Raw genomic sequence first — 26,804 nt, 5'->3', positions numbered from 1 at the left:
AAGCAACTCCAATATTTGCTCAAGTTTTAGGGTTACCCCATACATGAGGTAGTGTGGTTGGATGAGTCTCAAGTTGGTGATGACTCTTTTCCTTTGGATGAGTCTCAATTTGGTGATGACTCTTTGCCTTTGCTTTGGATCTACTAGGAGGCTATGTCACTAGGGACAACCACAATTGTAGTGGGGGAGAATGTAATGCACTTGGGCACTACTTACATACGCATGCTCATACACTATAGGTAGGTGATGGGATTGGTAGAGGCAATAGATGTGCCCAACAAAGGGAGCATGTGAGAAATGACTGCATGAGAGGTGATACAAGTGTGCAAGCCAAGACAAGTCATAACTAGCATATTATCTTCACAATTGTGGATATCACGTTGCATTTTTGGGCAAATGTTGAATATGATGTTTTTGCAAGGTTTTTTGGAAATTTTATAACATGTCACATTAATTAAACATTAATATTGGATGCATCTACTAGGAGGTTATGTCACTAGAAACAACCATAGTTGTAGTGGGGGAGAATGTAATGCACTTGGGCACTACTTGCATACATGTGATCATACACTAGAGGTAGCAATGGGACTCATAGAGGCAATTGACGTGCCCAACAAAGAAACACATGAGAAACGGATCGCATGAGAGATGATACAAGTGTGCAAGCCAAGACAAGTCATAGGTAGCATATTGTCTTCATAATTGTGGATAGCATGTTACTTTTTGGTGCAAATATTGAATATGATTCTTTTGTCTCTCAGTAGAGTATTTGCCTTCCTTACAAAGCTGATGGGCATTGGATAAGATGGCATATTTCCTCATCCTATTGTACTTTATGTACATTTATACTTTGTATTATTCTCTCCTATATTCATTTCATTGACATCACCCACACACCTATATACTACAGGTGGTGAGCACCCATTACTATCAGTTCATTCTTTATTCTTTTAGAGACATTTGAATAAGGGAAGACCGATTACACATTGTGACTCTTGGAGTTCCCACATCTTGTGTCTCTTGCTTCTTCCACCATAGCTCTTACTTCCACTCGCATGCTTCCACTCAGGGCTTCTCCCTTCAAAACTTTGAACCCATCTAGTAGAGGGATCCCTTTGATCACTCCAACTTGAATTCTCTTATCTATCTTCCTAAGGAGAGGACTTGTGACTAAAGCAAAGAGCTTGAGGGCATCCTTGTCTTATAGATCTTGTTAACAAAAACAAAGTTAGAAATTAAACCATTAATGCTGATAGCAACTAAGGCATTCTTAAAGAGTGTACTAACCGTTCAAAAAAAGGCATGGCCAAATTAAGTATAGAGAGCACATCTAAAATGAAAGACCAACTTATTCAGTCGTACTCTTTGTGGAAGTCCATATTGACTAGGAAAAAGTTGGATTGGAGACTTCGTACACAATCCATGTGGAAGACCAAATCAATGATTGCATCATGGATTCTCCTCTCGAAGATGAACTCGTATTGTTTAATTAGGGTGAATAATCTTTACTGGGAGAAGTTTAATTCTTAAAGTAAGAGCTTTGGTTGTAACCTTATAACTAAAGTTAAGCATTGTAAGGAGCCACCAATTTGAAGGATTTGACCTATCTGGAGACTTTGAGACTAATTTGAGCAAGCCATGATTGAAGCATTCCAACATTACACCAAACTTTCAAATATGATTGACTGTGCTAAGTAGTTTTAGCATACATATTTCCCATAGCTCATGAAAAGCTTTTCCTAGTAGTCCATTTGAACCAAGGGATATCCTTGCTTTCACCCCCATGACCACCTCTCTCAACTCTTGTTTTGAGAAGGGTCTCTCAAGGACTAGTGCCTTCTTTGCAAGCATCGGAACTACCGCATCACAACAAGAAAGTAAGGGGGCAAACCTACGTGAACAAGCTCTTTGAAGTTGCATCATGCATACCACTTTTTTTCACAAAAGATTTTAAAGTTGTATTGATATAAAAGAAAGAAAGGATATATACAATATGGGATTCCAATAATTGGCTTTAAAAGTAAGCCATTTAAAAGGAAACTTTTGAGGACATAGTAGATTTAATATAGATGGAGCAAGGGGTAGAATAGTAGGGGTTCTTAATGATCTAAATAGGGATAGGTATTCCATACAAGGTTGTATGCACAAAAAGCTTCACATACAAGGTTATGTCCATTTGGACCAAGGGATTTCCTTGCTTTCATCCCCATAACCACTTCTCTTAGTTCTTCTTTGAGAAGGATTTCTCAAGGTGTAGCATTGGAATTGCCACATCACGAGGAGCTAAGGGGCAAACCTATGTGAATAGGCTCTTTGAAATTGCATCACGCGTATGGCTTTTTTTGAGAAAGGCACTAAAGTTGTATTAAAATAAAAGAAAAAAAGTGTATTTACAATCTAGGAATCCAATAACTGGCTTTAAGGGTAAGCCAATCAACTAGGTTGACACGTGCAAGCACGTGGTTGATTTTGGATTTTTTGGTTGACGAATGCTAAAGTTTTTGTTGTTAAGAAATGAGAGATTAATATTTTTTTAAAATTGTCAATTGCCTATATAATACAACATCAAATTATGGTAAGCATTCTATTCTACTAGAGTTTGAGGAGCAATGAATGTACTTAGAACAAAATTAAAAATTGAAAGACATGGATGAAGTACAAAGTGGGATGATTGTACTTATTTATTTAGTGTAGATTAGCATGGGATAGATCATGTATAATATATTGCTATGCTAAATCAAGTTTCTTCTCTTCAAAAAGTAATGTGTTTTACATCTCATTGGGTGTCCATACAAGTTGTTGTAGCTTGCCTTCACAATTTTTTCTAGAATTGTATATTGCTCTAAGTTATTGGTGTTTTCTATCCTATCAACTATTGCCTTAATGCTAATCCACAAATTTTCTTCAAAAAGTTTGTAGGTTTTGATGTCTTTTTTCAAATTTTTTGATGGGTTTTCTTTTGCATTGTTGGATTCTTTTTTTAATATTTGTCATGTGACCTAGGTAGACCTTTCCATTTATTTTGCATCTGATGTTGTAGATGAAGTGCTTGCTCGTGTCTCCTTGCATTGTCATTTTTGGTTTGGTTGACAGGTGTTGCTTGGAGCTAGTGCTTGATGATGTAGCTATTGTTGAGTTAGTGGCAGCATTTGTAGTGGCTAAGATTAGTGTTCTAGTGTTGTCAAAAGTTTGATATCTTGTTGGTTTGCTAGAGTCTTCTCTTCCGCAAGAAATGTTACTACTATTAGAGTCAGTTTTTTATGTTGGGTTAAACATATTGCAAGATTTAAAGAAGTTTTATTTTGAGTACTTCCTTGGGAGGTATATGTTAGCACTGAATGGATCACTTTGGGTGCCATGGATAAGGTTGTACATGTCTCTGTTGAGTAGGCATGTAACCTTTTCAATGGTCACGATAGGCCTTTCATTGTCATGAGGATACTTGTTTGCTTGCATATATCTTTTTCGGTTGCTTCTTTTTAACTTCTATTAGGGCCTTGAGCGAGATGTTGAATTTATAATGTAGGATTTTGATTGTGTATGTGGAGATGCTATTTGTTCTGGTGTCTAGCAAGACTTGGGTGACAACTATTCATAGTGGATTATTGTGTACATCTTTGTTCTATAGTTCAAATTTGTAGAGTATGTGTTTTAGAAGTCATGCCAATGAGACATATTTGTGTTAGTAGGGTTAGAGTGTGAAAAAAAAAGTATCAAAGATGATAACAATGTTTGTACTATTTGTGATTCTATTATATTCTCCAAACTGGTTTTTGTTGATGATACAATTGGATGTGTCCATTAATTTTTGTAGATCGGTGTCATTTGTAAAGCCATTGAGGTATGTTGATGGTCTATGGCTAGAGATGTTTGCCATTCTCATTTGGTTTGTTGTCAAATACCTACACTATTGTGAGTTAACAAGATGGTGTTCGATTTGTTGTTGCGCATTCCTATGGTTTTGAATATATAGCTTGAACATCTACATGCAAAGTTTACATCATTAGATATATTTATATTGTTGTTTCTTTATAGATTTTGTAAGAAAAATATTTGCATTATGTGTACCTAATTTGGAGTCATCTTTGCATTTGCAGATATTGTTTGCCTATAAAAAAGAGCAAAAAATAATCATATTAGTATATGTGGAAGGATTCTAATACACTCAATAGTAATTTGAAAAGGAACAACAAAATTGTTTGATTTTTGTACATATAGGAAGAAGTGTAAGTGATATCTTTGGGTTTTTTCATACTATAGTGGTGCATGTTGAATTTTGTTGAGATATGCCATTTGTGTGTGTGAGTCATTGTATGATATATGGTATTGATGTAAAGGTAGATGGATTTGGGATTTTGGAAACACGTAATTTTTTCCTTTTGATTACACAAGAAACATCACATACACTAGTCCGAGTATGAATACACTCCTTATGTGTAGGAGTGATTTTTGAGTGATTGTAACTCCTTGAGATTTGTGATTGGTGATTGCATATGTAAGTGTTAGTGAGAATGTCAATTTATGGTACCACTTGCTATTTAGTGCCTTGGTTTGGTGATTACTATCTCGCAATGTTATTTGTTGGTTGGTTGATTGAATCATGACTTGGATTCTGAAGATCATGCCCTCATTTGTGCTTTCAATACGGTTGATTTTAGATGTGGCACCATTTGTGACACCTATAGTAAGTTTGATGTTCTCTGTTATCATTGCCCTCACTCCAATTGCTATCTTTTCTATCTCATGGAAGCTTTTTTCTTGTAACCAACTCTACAATGTTGGCTCTTTAGCCATGTTTGTCTGAAGATTGATAGTGTGGATTTCTTCATATGTATAGTATTTATGCAGTAGTTGATTGTTGTACTTATGGATATCTTCCTTGTGTGTGCATGTGATTGTTGCTCTTTGTTCTATAAAGTCCAAGACCTTATGCTTGTCAATTATACACTCGTCTAGGCACTGCCATATCTCTTCCTTGGTTAAATACCAATGCCTAATCACTTGTAGGAATTGTAGGAATGGTAAGTCTTGAGCATGTTGGACCGAACTGTGGAGAGTGTGGTGTTGTGCATGTCCCCAATATGTTGATGTGAGGTGATGTGACATTGCTGGCAGAAATCATTTTGGTGGTTGCAGATTGGTGGCACTGTGCAAGGTCTTTGAACAGTATCATGAGCTTTTTGTTAAATGGATTAAGTAGAGAGCCTTGGCAGACACTAACTATCTAGCATACTATTATTTCAAATATTGTTTGTGTCAACATTGACATCTCATTGACGATGATTGTGTCTCCTTCTCTTATTGTGATATACCTCTCATTCATCTCTTGCAATGATACATGATATTGTTGTGCATGCATTAGTATCTCAAATCGGTATTGGACTATGGTTGACATGCTGGATAGTCTAGCTGCAGTTGACAAGCTGGATAGTCTTGCTGCAGTTGCTTCTGTACTTGATGTTAGCAGCACATTTTTATTCTTGGCAATGAGATTGCAACTATAGAGCATATGAAGAAGCTTTTCCCATTGTCTGGTGTGTTGATAATGATGTGGAGGTCAGATATTGCATGGATGAGTTGATTATATACCATTTGATATTTTCTTGTTAAGGTACTACTAGGTATTGTTCTAAACTCTTTTGTTAGTTGTAACATCTTGGTTCATGTTGATGAAATATTGTTCCAATGCTTAGTTGATGTTGTCGTTGCTATGAATGTTGATGGGTTATCTTTAATGAATGGGATTTTTTTGGATAATCATATTCATTAGTTGGTGGGTTTGATCCAGGAGTAAATTCCTTTGTGTATACTTAGTAATGTACATTTTGAGGTCTTCCTCATTCATGATGAGATCATGGAGTTGGCACTCTACATAGTATGAACATGTTGTATATTCATTGCTTATCAGCTCATTCTTAGTCCTGAATGTTACTCGCTATAGTAATGCGTTGAAGAAAAATCCTTCAGTTTGTTGGCCTAGATGGAAATCAATGAATCTTGCTAGTCTTTTGTGAGCCTGGATATTGTTTTCATAAGCATCGTATAGATTGTCTTCAAGATTAGATGTAGTTGAATATTTGATGATGTTGTATTTTTTGTGATACTTGTAGAATGTTAGGTTGTCTAAATATGATGGTCAGGTAGTATAGATTGACGAGATGCATGATGATATTCCCTATTCTTGTGAGCTTTTGTTATCATATGCTAGCAAGGGAGGTGTCAATGTATTTGATCGTCTCATTGTTACTATTGGAATTTGTATGTAGTTCAACGCTAACTCAGTAGTAGGAGATATTGCCTTAGAAACTATTGTGGTGGATACTAGCTTTTGCTTGTTTGGATCCAAGTCTTGCAAGCCTAGCCTTTTGGCATCTTCTGTCTAAAGGCTTAATCTACACATTGACTCGGCTTCCATTACATATTTCGACATGTAGAATGAGATGGATGAGTTTGTTACTCATTGAGTGTTCATGTGGATGCCCCACAAGACTAGTAATATCGGATGATATGGCACAACATTATGGTGTTCATCTTCGGGACAATAGTAGATGTACCACCGTGTTTCTAGGTCTATTGTTAGTTCTCAACCATTCTATGCACAGCAAATGGAAATCCGTGCTCACATTTTCCATACTAGTACCAATTATATAGCAGGCACGACGACACTTATGAAGTTGTTTTGCCAAGATGAGGGCTATTAGTTTTTGTATCAAACTGCATTGATCATCATTCGACAAAATATATGCACAAATCTCGTTTGTTGTACTATTAATGTTTGCCTCATGTAGCCATAGAATGGCATGTGCATGTAATGAGCTTCTATGTTGAATCTCGTACACTTGATAACATGATTTTGCATGCATCCTAAACAAGAGGCTTCTCCAATGATGTATTGATTGAAAAATAGGTGAAATTCGGTACAAAACAGGACAACGCACTTGGCTAGGCAATCTTTCCATGAGAATTCTAGATTGAAATGTTTTGCAATGGCTTTCAATGTGTTGATCTTCAGCCCACCTTGTACTAGTCACCTCATCTATAGTGAACGTAAGAAAAAAGTGAGGCACGCCCCACACATCCACCATTGTGATAAGGTCCTTAAAGTTACACCGATGTAAAGAAGGGGATCTTGGTATTGATGCGCAAATGCTATAGCAAAGTACATGCCAAATGAGTTCCTCATTGGAAATGTTTTCATTCACTTGCTTGTAGTTGTCGATGTCTCTTTGTAAGCAAGTAGTGCTCATGCTGTTTGCAATTAACACAACTTGTTTTAGTTGGCATAAGATTAAGATGTAGGGATTGTGCAGGGTATAGACAGAGAACAATGTTGATGTGTGCATCATAACGCATTCACTAAGATGCATGTTACCATCATATGCACCATATCCAAGTGGAAAGATGAATGGGAATATGGCATTCTCCAAGGTGATATTTGGGCAGATGAACATGCTGCAAGTCATCTATTTTGAACATTGTTGTTCAAAGAATGATGCATGCAAATTCATCTTGATCAGCCCTTTCAAATGCCCGTAATTGGCTAGGCTCAACTATGTTGTTGAAGATGTTTCATGGTATAGTTCTCTAAGCCTTTCAATTGATTGTTTACTGAGGATGCAAATACCTATCTTTGGACGTGGATATTCTACTATTGTATTGTATTTTTGGATAATTGGATTATACGCCATATTAAACTTAAATACATCAGCAATGGTAGATGTTTTCAAGTTAAGTTTGGTGGATGGATGAGCAAGCATTGCATCATTCCAAGAGACCCAAGGATTGTCAAGAATTGATCTTCAATCCAATGTTCTGTTTGTGATTCCTGATATTGTTTTGGAGACTGAGATAGAGACGTCAATGATGCTTAGAAGACGTAGTTGTCATGGTTCCCACATGTAGAAGCCTTTTTGTATAGTCTGGCAATAGGGGCATGACGTGTTTGTTTTGGGCTTTATTTGCACGACACGATGCACATTTTGCCACTACGATATCAACTATGTTTTGCTAGCACGCAATAAAGAGGATAATCCTTGACAAACCTATCGAAACTTGCAGTTGATCTACATATCTATTACTTGTTTGTGTTTGATGATGCATCGTGACTACTCCACAAGTTGAATATATTGCCAATTTGCTAATGATGCTTGCACATTCTGTTTCCAAGATAATTCAAATTTGTGTATATCATATCAACTTGTAGCATATGGTTTTATTGATGTTTTTCTCGAAGCCATAGTTTTTCTTTTCCTAGAAGACCATAATAACATCCTACAATTTCGCATTTGCATGGAGTCCATTACTATTCTGTATCTTATTAATATACAAGTATATATCTATGCATTAGAATAGTATATTTCCATGATTGGATAGACTCTTACATCTTAATTGAATGCTTGAAAAAACCAAAAAATGTATTGATCTACAACTAAGCAAAATGGAATGATATCTTTTTAAATGTATGCGTTACATGAAGAATACTTATGAGTTTTTTGAAGGTAATTAAATTTGGTTGGAAACTTGTCACTTAGCTTGACATGTTTAGTTGATCAAGAAAACCTTGCAAAACGTAAAATGGAAAACCAAAAATTTGGTTAATGAAAGCGACATGTGGTGTTTTCTATGTTTGAATTTTTTTTAAAACATGTTTTGATTGATATTGAACTTCTAAGTTTATAAAAGTGAAGTAGTAAGAAAAAGTAATTGACAAACATGTTATGCAAGTAGTATGCCGAAGAGTTGGCACATGTTTCTTTGTTATTTTATAATTATGGGGGAAGGTGCCATTGCCTCATCTTTTGAGAAATATTCTTCTTTTATTTTCTTTTCTTTCCTTTATTGTTGAATATAATAAAGAGCTATTGAGTACGATAAAAATATAAAAAGGTTGATTCTAACTAATTGAAAGATTGTATGTATGAAGATTACAATTTCTTTTGATGAAGTGAACTCTACAATAGTGAGACAAAACTAAATCAACAAACTATAAATTCTAAGTACAAGAAATATTTGTTTGATGTTCAAAAATAACAACCAATATGGAATAATTTAAACATAATAAGTATATAATAAAATAACTACATATACATTCGCATCATCCCCAATATAAACATGTATATACACATATACACATACTAATCAAATTAAGCAATGACAATTTAATTTAATTAATATTAAGCACCACATTACAAAGTAATGACATATTTATTAAATTATTATTATTTGAAATATTTTTCTAATAATTTTAATTGAATAATTACATTAATACTAAAAAAGCTTATTAGTATGTGAACTAATTACATTTTATCTACAAAATCACACATGTAACATGCTCTTTTTTATTAATTATTACTTAAATTAACTAATAAATAATTATATTTATATTAATCATTAAAATTTTATTAAATAATATAACTAAATAATCTTAAGAAGTAAAAATTATGTTTTTTAAATTTTGAAAATATTACTTAAAATAGTAACTTGTTAGTATGTAAATTAATTACATTTTTCTACAAAATCACACACTATTTAATTATTGCTTAAATTAACTAATCAATGACTATATTTACATTAGTAATGAGAGAAAGAGATGTTAGAAGTTTGCATAGAAGAGAGAGAAAGGGAGTGATAAGGAGAGAGAAAGACATAAAAAGAAGAGAAACCATAGAAGCGTGAGCAAGGTGATGAGGAAAGAGAGTAATGTTTCAAAAAGATGTGAAAGATTACATGTCTCTCCCTTTTATATCTATGTCAGTGTGACATGGTAATATTATTATTTCTACACTAAACATCTCTTCTTCCTTACTTCTTGCAATCCATGCCATCCCAAAGGTTTTTACCTTACAAAACAAACTTATAAAAGTTGGAAAGGATGGATGAAATAGAGTAATGCTCTGTTTTTAGCTATACAAGTAAGGAAATGAATGAAAGATTGAAGACATTTGGACTGAAATGAAGGAATGAAAGTAAGCCTTAGCTTTATACATGATCAGGAGTGCTTCAAAAGTGTTTGGAGCTGTAAAGTCTTCAAGAAATAGACTCAAAATGAAGAAGACAACTTGTTGTAAGAACATATCCTACTACTAAACCAAATTTGCCATAACTTCTGGTAGAAATGTCTAAATGAAGCGTGCCACATGTCAAAACATAGCTCTTGAAGAATACTTTGACCTATGTAGGTGGCATAATTTTGAAATTGGGCAGAATAAAAATTGTTCTAAAACAGTCTGCTCTGTCAAAACCCTGTCTACACCATAATTGGCTCCACAGTAATCATGGGTCAACCATCAATGTGTCTTGTAGGTAAGGAAACTCATCTAGTATAGAATCGGGCCTCCAAAAAGGTTCTTTAGGTGGCAAACCTCTCCATTTAATCAAATATTCAATGGTAGAGCGAGAACAAAGCTTCTTCTCACTATGGCCTATAACAACCTTAGGGATGTATTAAATAAGACATTCTTCATCAAGAGGTGTGGCTGCTCATAAACTATATCAACAGGAGTACCATAGAAAGGCTTGAGTTGACTAACATGGAATACATTATGAATGTTAGTAAAAGAGGTAGTTTCAATCTATGTGCCAAGTCTCCAATACGCTTCAAGATCATGTTGGGTCCATAAAACCTGTGAGCAAGCTTGTTATTGGATCCATTCTTCAAGGTAGAATAACAAGACTTGGCACTTTCAACAAAACTAATTCTCCTTCTTGGAACTCTAAGGGTCGCCTCTTCTCATCTGCATATATCTTTATCTGATCTTTGGCTTTCCTAAGATTTATCTTACACTATTGAAGAAGGGTTTGCATTCTTTTCAATTCTTCTTTCCCATTAGGATTGATTTTCTCATTGAAAATTATTGTGGTTAAGGGCACCTTATATCCATACATAGCCTCAAAGGGTGAAACTCCAATGTTAGCATGAGTGGAGTTATTATAGGCAAACCCAGTCAAGTGCGACCAAGAATCCCATGAATTTTTCACATTATGAAAGAAGTGTCAAAGATAAGCCTCCAACCAATTGTTTACCCTTTCTATCTGCCCATCAGTTTGTGGCAGATGATAGGCTATAGAAGGAGCCAATTTTGTACCCATGGATATGAATACCGCCTACCAAAAGTTACTCATGAACTTTGAATCTCTGTCATGAACAATCACTTGCAGTAATCCATGTAATCTAAACATTTGCTCCATAAACAGACTAGCCACTTGTGAAGCAATAAACTGTCTTGGTTGGAATGAAATGGGCTAACTTGGTAAATCTATCCACCACCACATACATACTATCTCTTTTTGGTAGTAGGCAAGTTAGTAATGAAGTCCATGGTAATGTGCATCCATTTGCCCATAGGAATAGCTAATGGCTATAATAAACCACCTAGCTTATGGGTGATGTCCTTATTATGTTGATGAGGCATGCACTTCATGACAAAATCTTTAACATCTTTACATAGTCATTTCCAATAAAAGCTTTTATTGAACTTATCATAGGTTTTAAAAACTCCAAGGTGTCCAACTAAAGGTGAAAAATATAACTCCTCCATAATTTTCGGTGTAAAAGAAGAAGTAGAGGGAATAATGATATTATCATTTAACCATATTAGCCACTTTTAAGCTAATAATTTGAGTTTTTCTCCATGAGACCTTGCTGTAAATTTTAAAAAACATGGCTAAGTTCTTCATCCAAAAGATAGGCTTCCTATAATTCTTCAATCCAGTCATTATGTAGCTCAATCATAGCTGAAATCTACATGTCCACATATACGAGAAAGAGAATCAGCCCCACTATATTATCTTTGCCCCTCGTGTCAATGATGTCAAAATCATAATTTTGTAGTGTAGCTATCCACCTATGCTGCTTAGGAGTAAGATTGAACCGAGTAAGGAAATACTTTAGCACCATGTGATCAATTTGAACTCTAAAGTGACTGCCATACAAATAATGGCGCCATTTGTTTGTCACATGTAAGATAGCCAACATCTCTTGGTCATAGACATTCATAGGCATTTTCTTATCTATGAGCTTGTAACTTTCAAAGGCAATCACTCCATGATCTTATAACAAAACAACCCCTATGCCTCGGCCACTGGCATCACATTGTATGGTAAACTCCTTTGAAAAATCTAGGCATATTAAAATAGGGCAAAAGTAAGGAGTTCCTTTAATTGGTTGAAGCTACTATTTGCAAGTGCATCCCAAAAGAAAACTTCTTTCTTCAATCTATTAGTCAAAGGGGCTGTAATAGCTGCATAATACTTAATGAATTGGCAATAAAATGAGGATAGACCAAGAAACCCTCTAAGTGATGTAGTGGCAATAGGTGTTGGCCACAATCTTTAACACATTGCACCTTCTTGGGGTCAACCTAGATCCCTTTTTCACTGATAATACATTCCAAGTGCTCCACCTTAGTTTGCATGAAAGAGCATTTCTTCTCCAAAAGTCTATGATGCCTAAATACATTAGAAACCTTCCTCATATGTGATAAGTAGTCCTGAAGAGTCTTGTTGTAAATCAAAATGTCATCAAAGAAGACCAGGACAAATTGAAAGAGGAAAGGCTACAAAATCTTATTCATCAAACTCTGGAAGGTAGCTGGAGCATTAGCAACCCCAAATGGCATCACTAGAAAATGGTATAGCCCTTGATCAGTCCTAAAGGCAGTCTTGATTTCATCACCCTCTTACATACGAATTTGATGATACCTTGACCTCAAGTCAATCTTTGTAAAGAATCTAACCCCCTTGAGCTCATCAAGCAAATCATCAATTCTAGGTATTGGGTACCTATTCTTCACTGTGATCTTGTTTAGATCCTTGTAATCAACACACATCCTGAAAGATCCATCTTTCTTCTTCACTATCAAAATAAGATAAAATCAGATATACATAAGGTGAAAAACTAGGTTCAATGAATCCCATTTTAAGAAGCTCCTTGATTTGCTTGGATAGTTCTTCATGCTCACACGTAAATAATCTGTAGGGTGGCATATTAATTGGCTTTGAGTTGGGCTTCAAATCAATAGGATGATCTACTACTCTCTTAGGAGGTAAGGAAGTAGGTACTTCAAACAAGTCCTTGTACTCCTCAAGAAGAGCTTCCAAAACTGGTTGATTTGTTGAAATTTGGACTGGTCTTCAATCTCTTTATTCACGTGAAAAACAAAAATCTATGAGTGCCTCTTATACTCCTTCTTGAGTTGTTGAATGGTGATAAGCTAAAAATCTAATTTACTAGAGATTCCCTATAAATGGATGAGCTATCCATATCAAAGATAAAATCCATATACAACTGTGAGAAATCCATAGTAATTTTACCCAATGTCATCAGCCAATCACACCTGAGAACAATATCTATGGGCCCCATTTCCAAAGTTATGAGGTTTACTATTGCTTCATAATTTTCAGCCAGTTGTAAAGAAACGTGTGGGCATATTTGGGTGCTGATTTCTTCTTCACCATTGGCTATTTGAACTTTTATGGGCTGTTGTAAATCAGTGGGGGAAGACAATTCAATTTATCCACAATGGACTTATTCACAAAACTATGTATACTGCCACTATCTATCAAGATAAACACATCCTTTCTATGAATATTATCCTTCATATGAAGTGTATTAGGACTCTCAGAACTCGTCTAAGCATCCATGGAAATGGAACAATTAGTGGCAAAAAGAGGCTCATCATGAGTTCCTCCTAGATCAAAAGGAACACTACCACCCAGATCAAAAGGAAAAGTGTCAAAAGGATCATAAAAATTTTATTATCCAACTTCCTCCTTAACATCCTTATTTTCAGCGGTAGTTATGCATTGATCTCATCAGTCTCATTCTTTGAATCTTCAAAGACTAACATACTATGAACCTTGGCTTTTGCATTTTTGTATACACACTTTATTGCATGATCAACTATATACTTTTCTTCACATTTGAAGCATAAGCCCTTTTATTTCCTTCTTTGTAGAGGTCCATAGGAATAGACTTTGGATTCATATTGGCTAAAGTAGATCTAAACTTGTTGTCCCCTTGTTTAAAATCCACTCTTGGATTGTTTGATGTCTTGAAATTACTTTGAGGTCTTGAAGCATTGAATGATAGATAAATTTGCACTCTTAGGCTCCCACTTGATGCATGATTGTTGCTACAAACATTGCCACCTTGTCCCTGTTTTAAAACAATCTTTGGTTGTCCATAACTAGGCTGAAATGAAGACTCCCTTCTATACTTTCTTCCATAATATTTCGTAAGCTCAATAGCTTTGAAAAGTAATTAATTTAAACTAATCTAATGAATTAAATAATCTAATCAATTTGAACTTATGGCAAACCAATCAAATTATTCTAATCAAATTAAATTAATTTAATTGTTTAATTGTGAATTATTTTATCATAAATTATAGTTATGATCTAGTATAATTATCTATAATCTAATTAATTATAATATAGTTAATTGTTTAATCTAATCTTATATAATCTAATTACAATGTAAATGCTAATCTAATTAATTAATCTAATATTTAATAATAATAATAAGCTATTAAAATATTTACTAGCTAAATTGTTAATCGTTATTTTTTTTTCTAGGAGGGGGCACAACCTTATGGCACAAGGATAGCATGTGAGTAATGGACGATTGATGGCACGGGACATGGCATACGAATACTAGGTGAATGGCCTACAACCATAAGCTAGTGAACGACAACAACTCACAGCCACCACTGAACAACGCAAGTTAGCGATCAGGAATAACAGACAGCTGCTGCCGAATGGGGCAACAAAAAACATCTGTTGGAAACCGAAAATTGGTGAATGACATCAACACAGCAACCACCACAGATCGACGAGGACGAGTGGTGCACCATGCATGGTGAGTGGCAGCAACACACAGCCACCATCGATCGATGAGGATAAATGGTGCACAAACAATAAGTTATATAAAATTAAAAAATTTCAAAAACATATTAGAAGCAAAGCTTTCAAAAATATTAATGTAGAAATAGCACAACTGCAAAAAAAAGTCGACATTTAAAAAAAAAATAAGTAAATACAAAATCGTGTTTAGGTGCACGTGTGAACAGGGACTTTTTGAGGACACAATAGGCAGATTCAGTATAGAGTCTAGACGGACCAATGGGAAGAATGGCAAGGGGTCTTAATGATCTCTCTCTCTCTCTCTGTCTTGCCGTCTGTTCTCTCAGATCTCCGAGTCCCGAGTCCTACCCCCCTCGCCTGTTCCTGTTCTTCTTTTTATTTTTCTCTTTTCGGTTTGGTTAGGGCCTAGGGTTTTCTTGCAGCCTCACAGCCATGCCGGCCACAGCAGGTCGTGTGCGTATGCCCGCCAACAACAGGGTGCATAGCAGTGCTGCCCTTCAGACGCACGGCATCTGGCAGAGCGCCATCGGTTACGACCCTTACGCCCCCGATCAGACCAAACAACAGCCCGGTGGTGATCGCACCTCGTCGGCCCCGGCTTCCTCCGCCGCCGAGCAGAACGCCTACGACAGCTTCCAAGGTCTCCTTGCCCTTGCTCGCCTCACGGGCTCCAATGCAGACGAGGCTCGTGGCTCTTGTAAGAAATGCGGTAGGGTCGGTCACCTCACCTTCCAGTGCCGGAATTTTTTGACTGTGAGGAGAGATGATTCTGCCCTGGCAGCTAATGGTGGTCTGTCTGGTGCGGATGGTGTCACACGAAGGGACAAAGCGTCTGATGGCACTGTAGGTTCAAAGCCCGACCCTTCTCTTCAAGGGCAAAGTTCTGATGATGAAGATGAGAGTGATGTATCGGATAGCTCTGAAGACTCAGCAATGGAAAAGGCAATAGAGGCAAAGTTTGGGAAAAACTTCCTTAAAGGTTCTAAAAGCAGCAGAACCAAAAGCCATAGAAAGGAGAGGTTGGATGCTTCACCCAAACGCAAGAGATCCTCCAAAAGGAGCAAAGCAAAAAGGGATAACGACACAGAGTCTGGCACAGAAGACAGCTCAGAAACAACTGAGAAGCTTCACAAGAAGCATTCGGGACATAAGAAAAAGTCGAGAAGTCACAGAAGGGAAGAAGAGATTGACGACCCAGGCTCTTCAGATGACCGGCACAAGAAGAAGAGCAGGATGGAAACCAGTAGTGATAGTGAGGAAGAAAGGAGGAGGAGGAACCATTCTCACCGAAAGAGGAGGACAAGTAGTCACAAAGGCAGGGGGTCCACTTCGTCTGATGAAGAGTATTCCAAAGCTTCCAAGAAAAGGAAGCACAAGGAACGAAGGCATCACGATTGACTTACACATGTTTCTGATTGGCATGTTGATTTGTCTCGTAAGTTTATTATATCACAAGTGGAAACATAAATGCCTTAATGTAGCCATGTTTTAAAGTATTCGACAGATTGATGACCATTCGTGTTTCTAATACTATTGTGGTGACAGTTTGTTTTCAGCTGCTAGTGTACTTGTCTTGATGGTTTGAATAACATGGGTTTGGCATGCCAGTTGTTGACCTCTGCAGGAGTTTTGATGCAGGTGGTATTGTTTCTCTTTTGAGTGGGAGTTTGCACACGACATTCAGAAAATAACCGTGTCTCTTGATATATGTTATCTTTATCGTATTGTTCTCTTCCAGCCTGCTATCTATATAAATTACGATGTCGCGTGAATCTGAACAAGCTGGGCCTTTCTAATACTGTTGTGGTCACTGTTTGTTTTCAGCTGCTAGTGTACTTGTCTTGATGGTTTGAATAACATGGGTTTGGCATGCCAGTTGTTGACCTCTGCAGGAGTTTTGATGCAGGTGGTATTGTTTATCTTTTGAGTGGGAGGTTGCACATGGCATTCAGAAAATAACTGTGTCTCTTGATGTATGTTATCTTTATCCTACTGTTCTCTTCCAGCCAGCTATCTATGTAAATTACGATGACGTGTGAATCTGCACAAGCTGGGCCTTTTTGAAGATTGCATATGTCCAAGTTGAGTAGATATTATGCGTTATATCTAAACAGCCCAATAAGAGCTTGTATGACATTTAAAGAACATTTGGTATGTGGTTCAACATGTGTGGACTTCAGGGCTACTTGTGGACACAATTTTTGGCTTAATGCCTGTGACATGCAATCTGGTTTTTGTTGTCAGCCCAGCAGGAGGTCATCCAGGATCAAAGATGCTTGTGAAAAGCCCCTTGCATTGGAAGTTTGATGGTTGGATCATCTAAGACAGCTTGTTGGCCCATCTATCTGCTGCCCTAGTAGTTGCATGCTAAAGTGTCAATGATTTATTTCCAACCTGTATTTCAGCGGGATGTACTGTGTGCATGTTAAAAGTTTCAGAAATGTACGAGGCATGTGTTTTTATTCAACTGGAGAAACATGGAAGCCTAAGAGAATTGGGAAGAAAATAGTGCACACCTATGTAACATGTGCACTCGCGGGTCGCTCAACGGGTTGGTTAGTGTCATGCTTGAAGAAGAATTTTATTGTTGTAGTAAACTGGCTGATTGCGTAATTCTACAGTGGGTCAATGTTACTACGTCACCTGGCACTGATGCAATGGTTATGCTAACTGATTTTTGACCCTGGGTAATAAAATATGGGGTCTTTAATGGGATCAGGTCAGTTGCTGCTGAGCATTAATCACAAAGAGTTTTTGTACTGCTGGCAGAGTGCCTTTCTGGTGAAGGGATTGACAGCTGGCCTGGCCTTTGAAGGATGGATTTCCATTGAATTGGAGCCAACTTTGACTGAAAGCTGTCTGACTTTATAACCCTTGTGGTTGACTGTAAACACCTCAGTATCACAAGTTTTGCAGAGATGACCGAGGTTGACTTTTCTGGTCAGTGACAGATACAAGCGTACATTTCGGACTAGGACAGCTTATGAAACAATTGGAGCACTTGGAGAAACTTGAGTAAGCTGCTATGTTTATTGGCTGGATTAATAGTTGGACAACCAGTCTAAGGACCAGCCATCTAGTAGGCCAAGGATGTGGCCAGTCAGATCCAGAGGTGACTGAGGTTGACTGTTCTGGTGAGTGACAGATACAAGCATACATCTTGGAGTAGGACAGCTTATACAACAACCCTTTTTTCTTTTTGCTTTGCTGTGTGATTTTTGTATACAAGCACGTATGCAGCCTGCTTACTTGATACGAGAATCTAGTGATTGTTGACCTATTCGCTTTCTGATCTGCTGGTCTGTGTGAAAGTGAATCGTGGGAGGTAGCTGCTTTGCAAGACTCCTTAGAAAAGTCGATGCATGTCACAACTTCCTTTGTAAGGGTCCCACACCTACTCCATCATCTTTCAGAGTTATCAGTTGTTTCCAGGCTATGGTATGCCAAGTGGCCTTCCCACCTTATGACCAAACAATTTATTTGTTTTCTTATCTGCTGGTCTGTGTGAGAGTGAATGTGGGAGATGGATACTTCATGAGACTTCTTAGAAAAGTCCTCGCCTACCCCACCCTTATAACGAAACAAAGCTTCATTCACTTGCTCTATCTGGGACCAGTTAGTGTTGCTGAAGGAAAATATTAAACCAATAAAGGGAGTCAAAGGGTGCCAAGATACTCCTAGCCACAATCAATTTCCACCCCTTCAGCCATTCAAAGTACTGCTCAAGGTTTATCCCGAATCATAAGGGACAACCCAAATACTGAGCTTGTCTCTTTTATCCAAGCAATTAATTCATCCCAACTACGCACCAGTAATCCACTCTTATCCAAAATACTGAGCTTCTCTCTTTTATCGAAGCAATTGTTTCATCCCAACTACACACCAGTAATCCACTCTTATCCTGGTCAATCTTGGAACCGGAGGCTGCTATGGATTCCATCTCCCAGGAAATTATCCAAGGGCTCCTTATCAACCTTGACAGGCTCAATGTTATTGTCAGGAAATGTTTTGGTCATGAAACTTTTGCTCCTTTGGAAAAGAAAGCCCCCTGTTACATCCTTCTTGAGCTCTCTTAGCATTTTTGGCAGGTAATGCTGTGATTAAGGGCAAAGAGAAGAGAAGCAAGGGGAATCCTTGATGGATAGACTTGAGTCAACCAAAGCCCTTCCATGAGAGATAGAGATGGAAGCAGAAGCATTTGAGAAGAGTGCTCCAGTTTTTTGACAGTAGTTGTTCTTGCTCTCTTAGCATTATTGGCAGGTAATGCTGTGATTAAGGGCAAAGAGAAGAGATGCAAGGGGAATCCCTGATGGATAGACTTGAGTCAACCAAAGCCCTTCCATGAGAGATAGAGATAGAAGCAGAAGCATTTGAGAAGAGTGCTCCAGTTTTTTGACAGTAGTTGTTCTTTGATAATAGCGAAGAGGAGTTGCAAGGGGAACCCCCCACCCACCGCCCCCCCCCCCCCCCCCTTTTGTGAGAGTCCACCAAGGAAATATTAAATTAATTTACTCACCAAAACAATTTAGCCTTTAGAAGTAACTAGGACAGCAAGCTCGTTGTAGCCCTATGGGCTTATTGAATGGTCTGTAAAACTGCAAGAGACTAGAAACTATTCCAGCTTGCCAATGGCACAAATGCCATGGCCCATACAAGTTTTAATCCCTACATACATATAGCAGCAAAAGAATACTAGTGCAATGAAACTCGGGTCAAGCATCTTCAAGAGCTTGAATGCAAGTAATGCTATAACAAGCTCATTGTAGCCCTATGGGCTTATTGAATGGTCTGTAAAACTGCAAGAGGCTAGAAACTATTCCAGCTTGCCAATGGCACAAATGCCATGATGCCCATACAAGTTTTAATCCTTACATACATATAGCAGCAAAAGAATACAAGTGCAATGAAACTCGGGTCAAGCATCTTCAAGAGCTTGAATGCAAGTAATGCTATGATTAATGACAAAGAGGAGGTGCAAGGGGAATCTTTGATGGATAGACTTATGTAAACCCTTCCAAGAGACAATGGTTGATATAGATAACTATGGAAATCCTTTTGTGAGAGTCCACCAAGGAAATACTAAATCAATTTAAACTATTTAGCCTCCGGAAGTAACTAGGACAACTAATACATGGTAGCTCTATGAGGCCTACTAAATAGTCTATGACTATAAGTGGCTAGAAAGTATTCCAACTTGTCAATGCCACATGTCATCATGCCTATATAAGTTTTAGTGCCTAGTATACAAATAGCATTACAAGAATGGAAGGGCAATGAAGCTTGGGCCAAGCATCTTGAAGAGCTTGAATGTATTTAAGGTACTTGCCACTTTGCCATGCAACATTGCAATTTGCGAAGAGGCTTCTTCCTATAGGAAGGCTTGGTTTCACAAGTATGTCATGAAAAGGGCTCCAACAAATGCAATTAAGTGTTGGTTTAGTTGCTTAAAGGACACAAACAAAACCAAGAACTAGGGTGCTTTAATATTTACTGCTCAAGTAAAACAATAGACCTTAGAAGGCGAGATCAGCATGGAAGCCAAATAAAGAAGTACCATCCACTATAATGTCCATGTATGACCAGTCCATGCCTGAAGCTCTCTTACTTTGCCTTCAATTGAATCTTAGCTACTAGGGAGTTGTGTGATGATGTATGTGTGAGCATGCATGCGTGTGCATGTGTGAGTGATGCTTCAAATATAATATGAGGGCCTATCATATGGGTTGATTATAAGGTATTGGCTCTAAACATTCAAATCAAAATCTAGAAATAAAATATGATTTAATCAAGCAAGGATCTAATAATAACTAAATACCAAATTTTATACAATTAAAAGGTGAATGTTGATAGATCATGAATTTCAAGTCCCCACTAGGCTAGGGGAAAATTTTTAGACATCTCAAATAACTCACCTTTAGAAACTTTATTTATAAGTTCTAGGTTATTATGTTGAACGAGTATTCTATTATTATGCTCAATAAGTGTGAATATAAAATTGCTTTTATATGCAACATTTTTTACACTAAGTATGCTTTTGAATGTCAATTTGAACATCCTTTTATATGAGGTTTTATTAAAACTTATGTGCACATTTAAACGTGCTAATAGATGAGAATAACTTTAAAAAAAATTAGGAAGTTATTGGTTGTAGAGCTACCTATAAGGTTGTATGCATTTTTGCAACTAGTAGCTCCTTGGTTCTTTCTTTTACAAAAACCATAGCTTTAATTTTTCGAGGCCAAAAATTACATAATAAGTTCAAAATTACACAAAAAGTTCAAAAATAATATTGTATATTTGTTTATGCAAAGTACATTCATGATTGTGTACATGGACTATAAGCCATTCAGTTTGACTTTATTGCAAGAAATATTACAAAAAACTATAACTAATATGGCTTGTGGTATTGAACAAGCTACTTATTATATATTGTATGCATTACTCAACTTGTTTGAGGAGCTATCATTATCATCCACTCCCTCCTTATCCTCCTCATTGCCCTCTTCTTGGCTTGCCTCATTGTCTTGTTGCCCTTCTAGATGTGGAAAGAGAAAGAAAGAAACAACAAAGAAGTTGGAATATGTATGACAAAATAAATGACTTTTAACAAAATTTGATTATTGTGATATCATGCTACGTATGTTCCATGATGATGCTCTTATATAACCATGTCCATGTATTAATATTGCTATGATGATGCTTATAAGCCATCTTGCAACTAGTGTGATGTTAGCTTGCAATATTCAACTACAAATTAAGAACATTAGTATTACAAGCGATCAATCACAACATTAAGCACATATTAACTTAAGAAGAGATTTAGACACTTACAAACTAGCCTCCCACATTGATGCCTCCTAATCCAAATGTGGCCATGTACATTACTCCATTCGGGTTCGTCATGCCTTTGTTGTAGGCTAAGGATCTCACATGCTAGCCTTCTTAATGCTTCGCTACACTCATCACTATGTGTAGTAATTGGCATTTGTATAGGACTTGAGCCTTACTATGCCCTCTGCTTGTTTTCTACAACACTTTATTTAACCAAGGCCCTCTTATTCTACATATCTTTTGGCTTGAGAATGACTAATTGGAGGAACCAACTGAGTTTTGGGGTCACTAGTCCAAAAGACCTTGGAGTTTGAAAGTGATGGTCCATGTGTGATAATCAATGTCCTAATTGTATTGATTTTTGAAAGTCATACACAAGGCAATGTTTGATGATTGTAGAGGTGCAACTAGAAAGTCTCACTTTCTAAAACATATACAATGGTAATTTCAAAATCCTTGATTTTCCTTGCTCCATTGTATTTAATGCTTTGGAATGTTGATTTAACTTTATACAAGGACGGATTAGTTTCTAGTTGCAACCTCTCCATCAACTTTTCTAAAATAAAAATCATGTGAAGCACCATCATCATATGATATAATAGCTTTTTAATCTTTATTACTAACATGAGGTTGGGGGTGTTGGCCACATGGCACTCTCTTGTCCCCTCTTGTGCTTGGCAAGGTGGTTGCAACGTGGCATTGCGACCCTCCCACGACTCGTGTCTATGTTGTAATGTGGTGCATTCCTCCCATAGGCACAACAAAATTGAAAGAGTCCTTACAAATAAAGCATAAAATGAAGTGCAGGGGAAGGAAGTATTCTTGATCCATGGCCCACTAGCACGGCTCGCAAAGGATGGGCTGATTTAAATTTAAGGAAAATATATAAAACACCTCCCATGTTACTCGCATGTCCACCTACTCAATGCATGAAGCGCGCCATTGTTTACTTGTGTGTGTGTGTGTGTGTGTAAAATTTTGCCCTCCCCCTCCAAAGCGTGCTCACATGTTGCAAAGTATTTATTCCCAAAAATATTTAATTTTTATCTAAAAATATACAACCTCTTAGCATCTTGTTGCTAGATTATATATATTTTAGAAAATATTAAACACCACCCCTCCCCTTGAGATTATCTAATTTTATGAAAAATATTAACCCTTTGTATCAAGTGTTTATTTAATTTATTTTTAAAAAATAACCCCACACCACTCCCCTAGGGCGTGTAGGATTAATTTTAACTCCCTTGTTGGCTCGCTCGTTGTAAGATTTATTTATTCATAGAAATATATATTTCTTTGGCTTTTGAGGCAACTGTGTACACACATACGTGTGTGCATGCATGCACACATGTGCGCACATGCACACACACGCACATGCACATGCACACGTGCATGCGTGTGCGTGCACGCACACGCGCGCGCGCACACACACACACACACACACCCCAAATCCAAAAACCACCCACCCATGCGCACACCCCATAAGAGACATGCAAGCAATGCTGAGTAAGCTCCTCCATTGTAAGGCAAATTTTTGCCAAAATCAAGTTTGCATTCTTGCATTTGAAGGCCAATACGATCCAACACAAGTTCCTTCGGAAATAAATCAATAGGATCTAACAATGGGTGCTTTTAGCTTGATGCAGATGGATCAATTGAAAAAATGACACTCTCTACTTTGATTAAAATAATCTAGCGTTATGTATTATCATATAATTTTACTAATTATTGTATAATGCTTATTGTATGTATATATAATTTTAATGATCATATAATATTATACATGCGTATGTGATATATTATACTATATATTATATATGCACTTGCCCTTGGTGTTAAAATGCACATGATTCCTTCCTTTCTTTGTTGAGATGCATATAGGAGCCGATAATATGGCTACATAATGAAAGGCCTCTCTAAACTTATGTTAATACCGTGGTTGTCTAAATCTTAAAGAGATCAATATCCACTTCTTCCTCTTCTTTCCAAATTCCTAAAGCTCAAGAAAATTAAAATTTTTAGTCCAACAAGAAATGAGTACTCAAGAGTAATAGTAATGAGCATTGATCTTAAGCTTAAGGTCACCCAACACTATGTAACTCTCTTCTAAAAATGAGGCAAACTATATCTTTTGCATATGTCAATCATATAGAGTTGCATCTCACATAAAAAAGAACTTGCTTTGATAGTTGCTCAATCAAAAGCATGGAGAAAGTGAGTCCCCAAAGCTTAACTCATAAGTTGCTTGTTGTAATTGGGTTTCTTCCTCCTCCTGTATGTTTGTCCATGCCATTGGAAGAAGCTTGAGAGATCCTTGGGAAGTCACTTGTAACAATGTCTTTCAAAGTTGCAAATATGCCACTTTCTTTTGCTTTTGAAAAACATGGATGAAGCTCCAATGAAAAAGATGAGTCATATTCATATTACTGTGGAAGAAAAATATTCCATATGGCGAGAAAATAACCATAAGGTGCTTTGCAATTAAGTTGAGATGGGAAGGTTGAGAGATGAAGACAAGAAGTACATTGATCTGTGGGTAAATGGAGGCTTATATCCAACAGATTCATTAACATGTTAGCCACCTAGATTTTGGACATTTCATGACACAATTAGATTTATTAGAGATGGAAAGGATGGCTTCTTGGGGTATTGGAATTATTTGGAGTCTCAACATGTAAGTGAGGCTCACGATTTGAGGCAATTACTTCATTTTCACAACCATTTTTCTTGAGAGACAAAGTATGGACAACAAGCAAATAGATCGGACGAGATAGAAAAATAGTTTAAAAAAATGAAGGAGGAAATGGAGAAGCTCAAGGAGGAAAATAAATCACAGAAGGATCAAGTGGCTAAATTAAAAGCCTCACTAACATCAGTTGGTTTTAGGTTTAGGTAAATGTATTTCAAAAGCCTTGACAATTTAGCAACTTAGAGTAAAAGTTTCAAGTGAAGAATTTAGAAAAATATAACAAATAAGGACTTCAAGAAATTTTGTTTCATAAGGCAAATAACACACAAAAACAAAGAGGACATTATTAATTTGTTGTGGAATCTAGCTTCAATCTCTTTGCGGAAAGCTATGTGGAAGGAGCTAAGTAAGGATTTTCAAAACATGGTTGAACCAGGAGAAATTTTGAAAGCATGTGACAATGCTTCAATAAGTAGATAAGGGTATAAATCGATTAGCAAGGTGGTGGTAAAAAATCTTCATCAACATGATCAAAGTGATTTGGTTTTTCCTAGACCAGATATGATTGTAGAAGAGAGGCAAATGCAAAACATAGCAATCATAAAGCTCTTAGGTGTCTACAAACATATTAAAGATTCAATGCATTTAACAAAGGGAAAGAAAAAAGATACGTTGGTTTTTCACTATTATGAATTCAACAATGTATAGGTGAACCTAAAGAGTGTGCAATTCGCAATGGTACATGCTTATGCTACGACTATAGAGAATACAAAGGGAAAACTTGTATTTGTATTGAAGCTAGATGAGGCACAAATATTAAAACACCAACAGATAGAATGTATGAGTATTGCACTCATGAAGATGGCTCTACAACATTCAAGGGATTTGTCATCATAGGAAAATGTAAAAAATGATCTATGGTGGATAGGTGCAGCCCAGGTGCCCAATTAGAGCCATGAGACCCTCAAATGGATTTTTGGTTACACTGACATTCCAAGCATCATAGAGTCACAAGAAAAAGGAGTGCTACTTGAGGTAGAAGGCATTGGGTCATTTGAAATAGAATGGCATTTAAGCATTGACTTGAAGCCTTAAAATGCATATTTGGGACTTTTGATGGAGCAACAACACCACATCTATGCTTGTATTGTATTGATGAAATGAAATGACCTCCTCGGATTGGTCTGACACAAGAAGCATAGGTATTTCCCCATCAAGGGATAAGACAAATAGTTGAGCTAGTACTTTGAACAATGTAGGAAGGAGTTTACAAAGTAATGTCGTTGATAAATTGCAAGATAGAAATTGGGAGGCTATCTTTCGAATTCCATTAGAAAGAGTGCTTATTTGTATGTTGCATGTAGAGATTCAGATTCTTGGTAAGCTTTTAAAGTTGCATTTAGATTATGCTTATTGTATCAAGCCTACATCACTTTGAGATACCTATATCAAGAAATGTGAAGAACTCCTTTCAAATATGGGCTTTCATAGAGACATGTGCATTTTTAAAAAGATATATAACAATTTGGAAAATTAGAAGATGCCTTAATCCCTATATCAGTGGGAGGGGCAAAGGCTAGAAGATTTCTCTCCAACTTTGATAATGTCCAAAAAAATGCAATATGGGAATGTTGGAAAGAATTGTGTGCATGTACAACCAATGTAGCAAGTAATCCTTTAGTAGCAAATAATTATATGAAGGTCTGGATGGAGCTCAATAACTTCTTGAGACTTTTATGTCAAAGCAGGAGTAGTGCAAGCTATTGTTTAGACTACAAGAAGGCTATAAAAATTTTGGTCGAAGCAATAGTTAAAGTTTGGGCAAAGAAAGACATCACATTTTACTTGGTAAGGATACTACTTGGAACTTTATCTTATAACTGCATTTTTTCTTGGACTTGACATGTTCCTTTTTTCTACAACACATTTTACTAAACCATGGAACATACTTTGTTGAAAACTATGGATCATTATCCATATAGAACACACAAGGCATGGAGAAGTCCCACTATCAAGCAAGAACATTCCACTTTAGAACCATGAGACGTGGTGGTGGCCAAAGGAAAGCAAAATCATATTGTGTGAAATGTTCAATATCTCCTATAGAAGACAACTTAGGTGTGTTAAAACAATTAGCACTATTCAGGAAACTGAGGAATCCACAGAGGACTGATATGAAACTTAGAAATAATATTCTCATTAGCATTAAGACTTTGTACATAAAGTGATTGTCATCACATTTTCTTGGAGAGAACATTCACTCTTTATAACATTCTATACATATATTTAAGGATATTATGTCCATATGGCTCAGAGGTCTTTTGATGTTCTCCACTTTCCCATGTTCTTTGTCTTTATTGTTCTCTAGGAAAAATGTGCTACTACAGGAGATATCTTTGCCTCCTATACCCTTGAAAAGGGG

General features: G+C 36.7%; 1 protein-coding gene and 1 pseudogene across 1 annotated transcript; both read left to right on the top strand.

Moving 5' to 3' along the window:
• Positions 1-15,126: 15,126 nt before the first annotated feature.
• LOC148017069 (uncharacterized) lies at positions 15,127-16,417 on the top strand. Its single transcript, XM_087662978.1, has one exon. The coding sequence runs from the start codon at positions 15,295-15,297 to the stop codon at positions 16,258-16,260; it is 966 nt and encodes a 321-aa protein (XP_087519104.1). The 5' UTR covers positions 15,127-15,294; the 3' UTR covers positions 16,261-16,417.
• A 46-nt stretch (positions 16,418-16,463) lies between these two features.
• Positions 16,464-26,555, top strand: LOC148017068 (uncharacterized; annotated as a pseudogene).
• Positions 26,556-26,804: the final 249 nt, after the last annotated feature.

Source organism: Lygodium microphyllum, chromosome 22, assembly GCF_053477565.2.
Source record: "Lygodium microphyllum isolate KBCC chromosome 22, Lygodium_microphyllum_v1.1.10, whole genome shotgun sequence".
Taxonomy (NCBI): Eukaryota; Viridiplantae; Streptophyta; class Polypodiopsida; order Schizaeales; family Lygodiaceae; genus Lygodium; species Lygodium microphyllum.
Note: the sequence above shows the minus strand (reverse complement) of the source record. Positions and strands in the feature narration are given on the sequence as shown.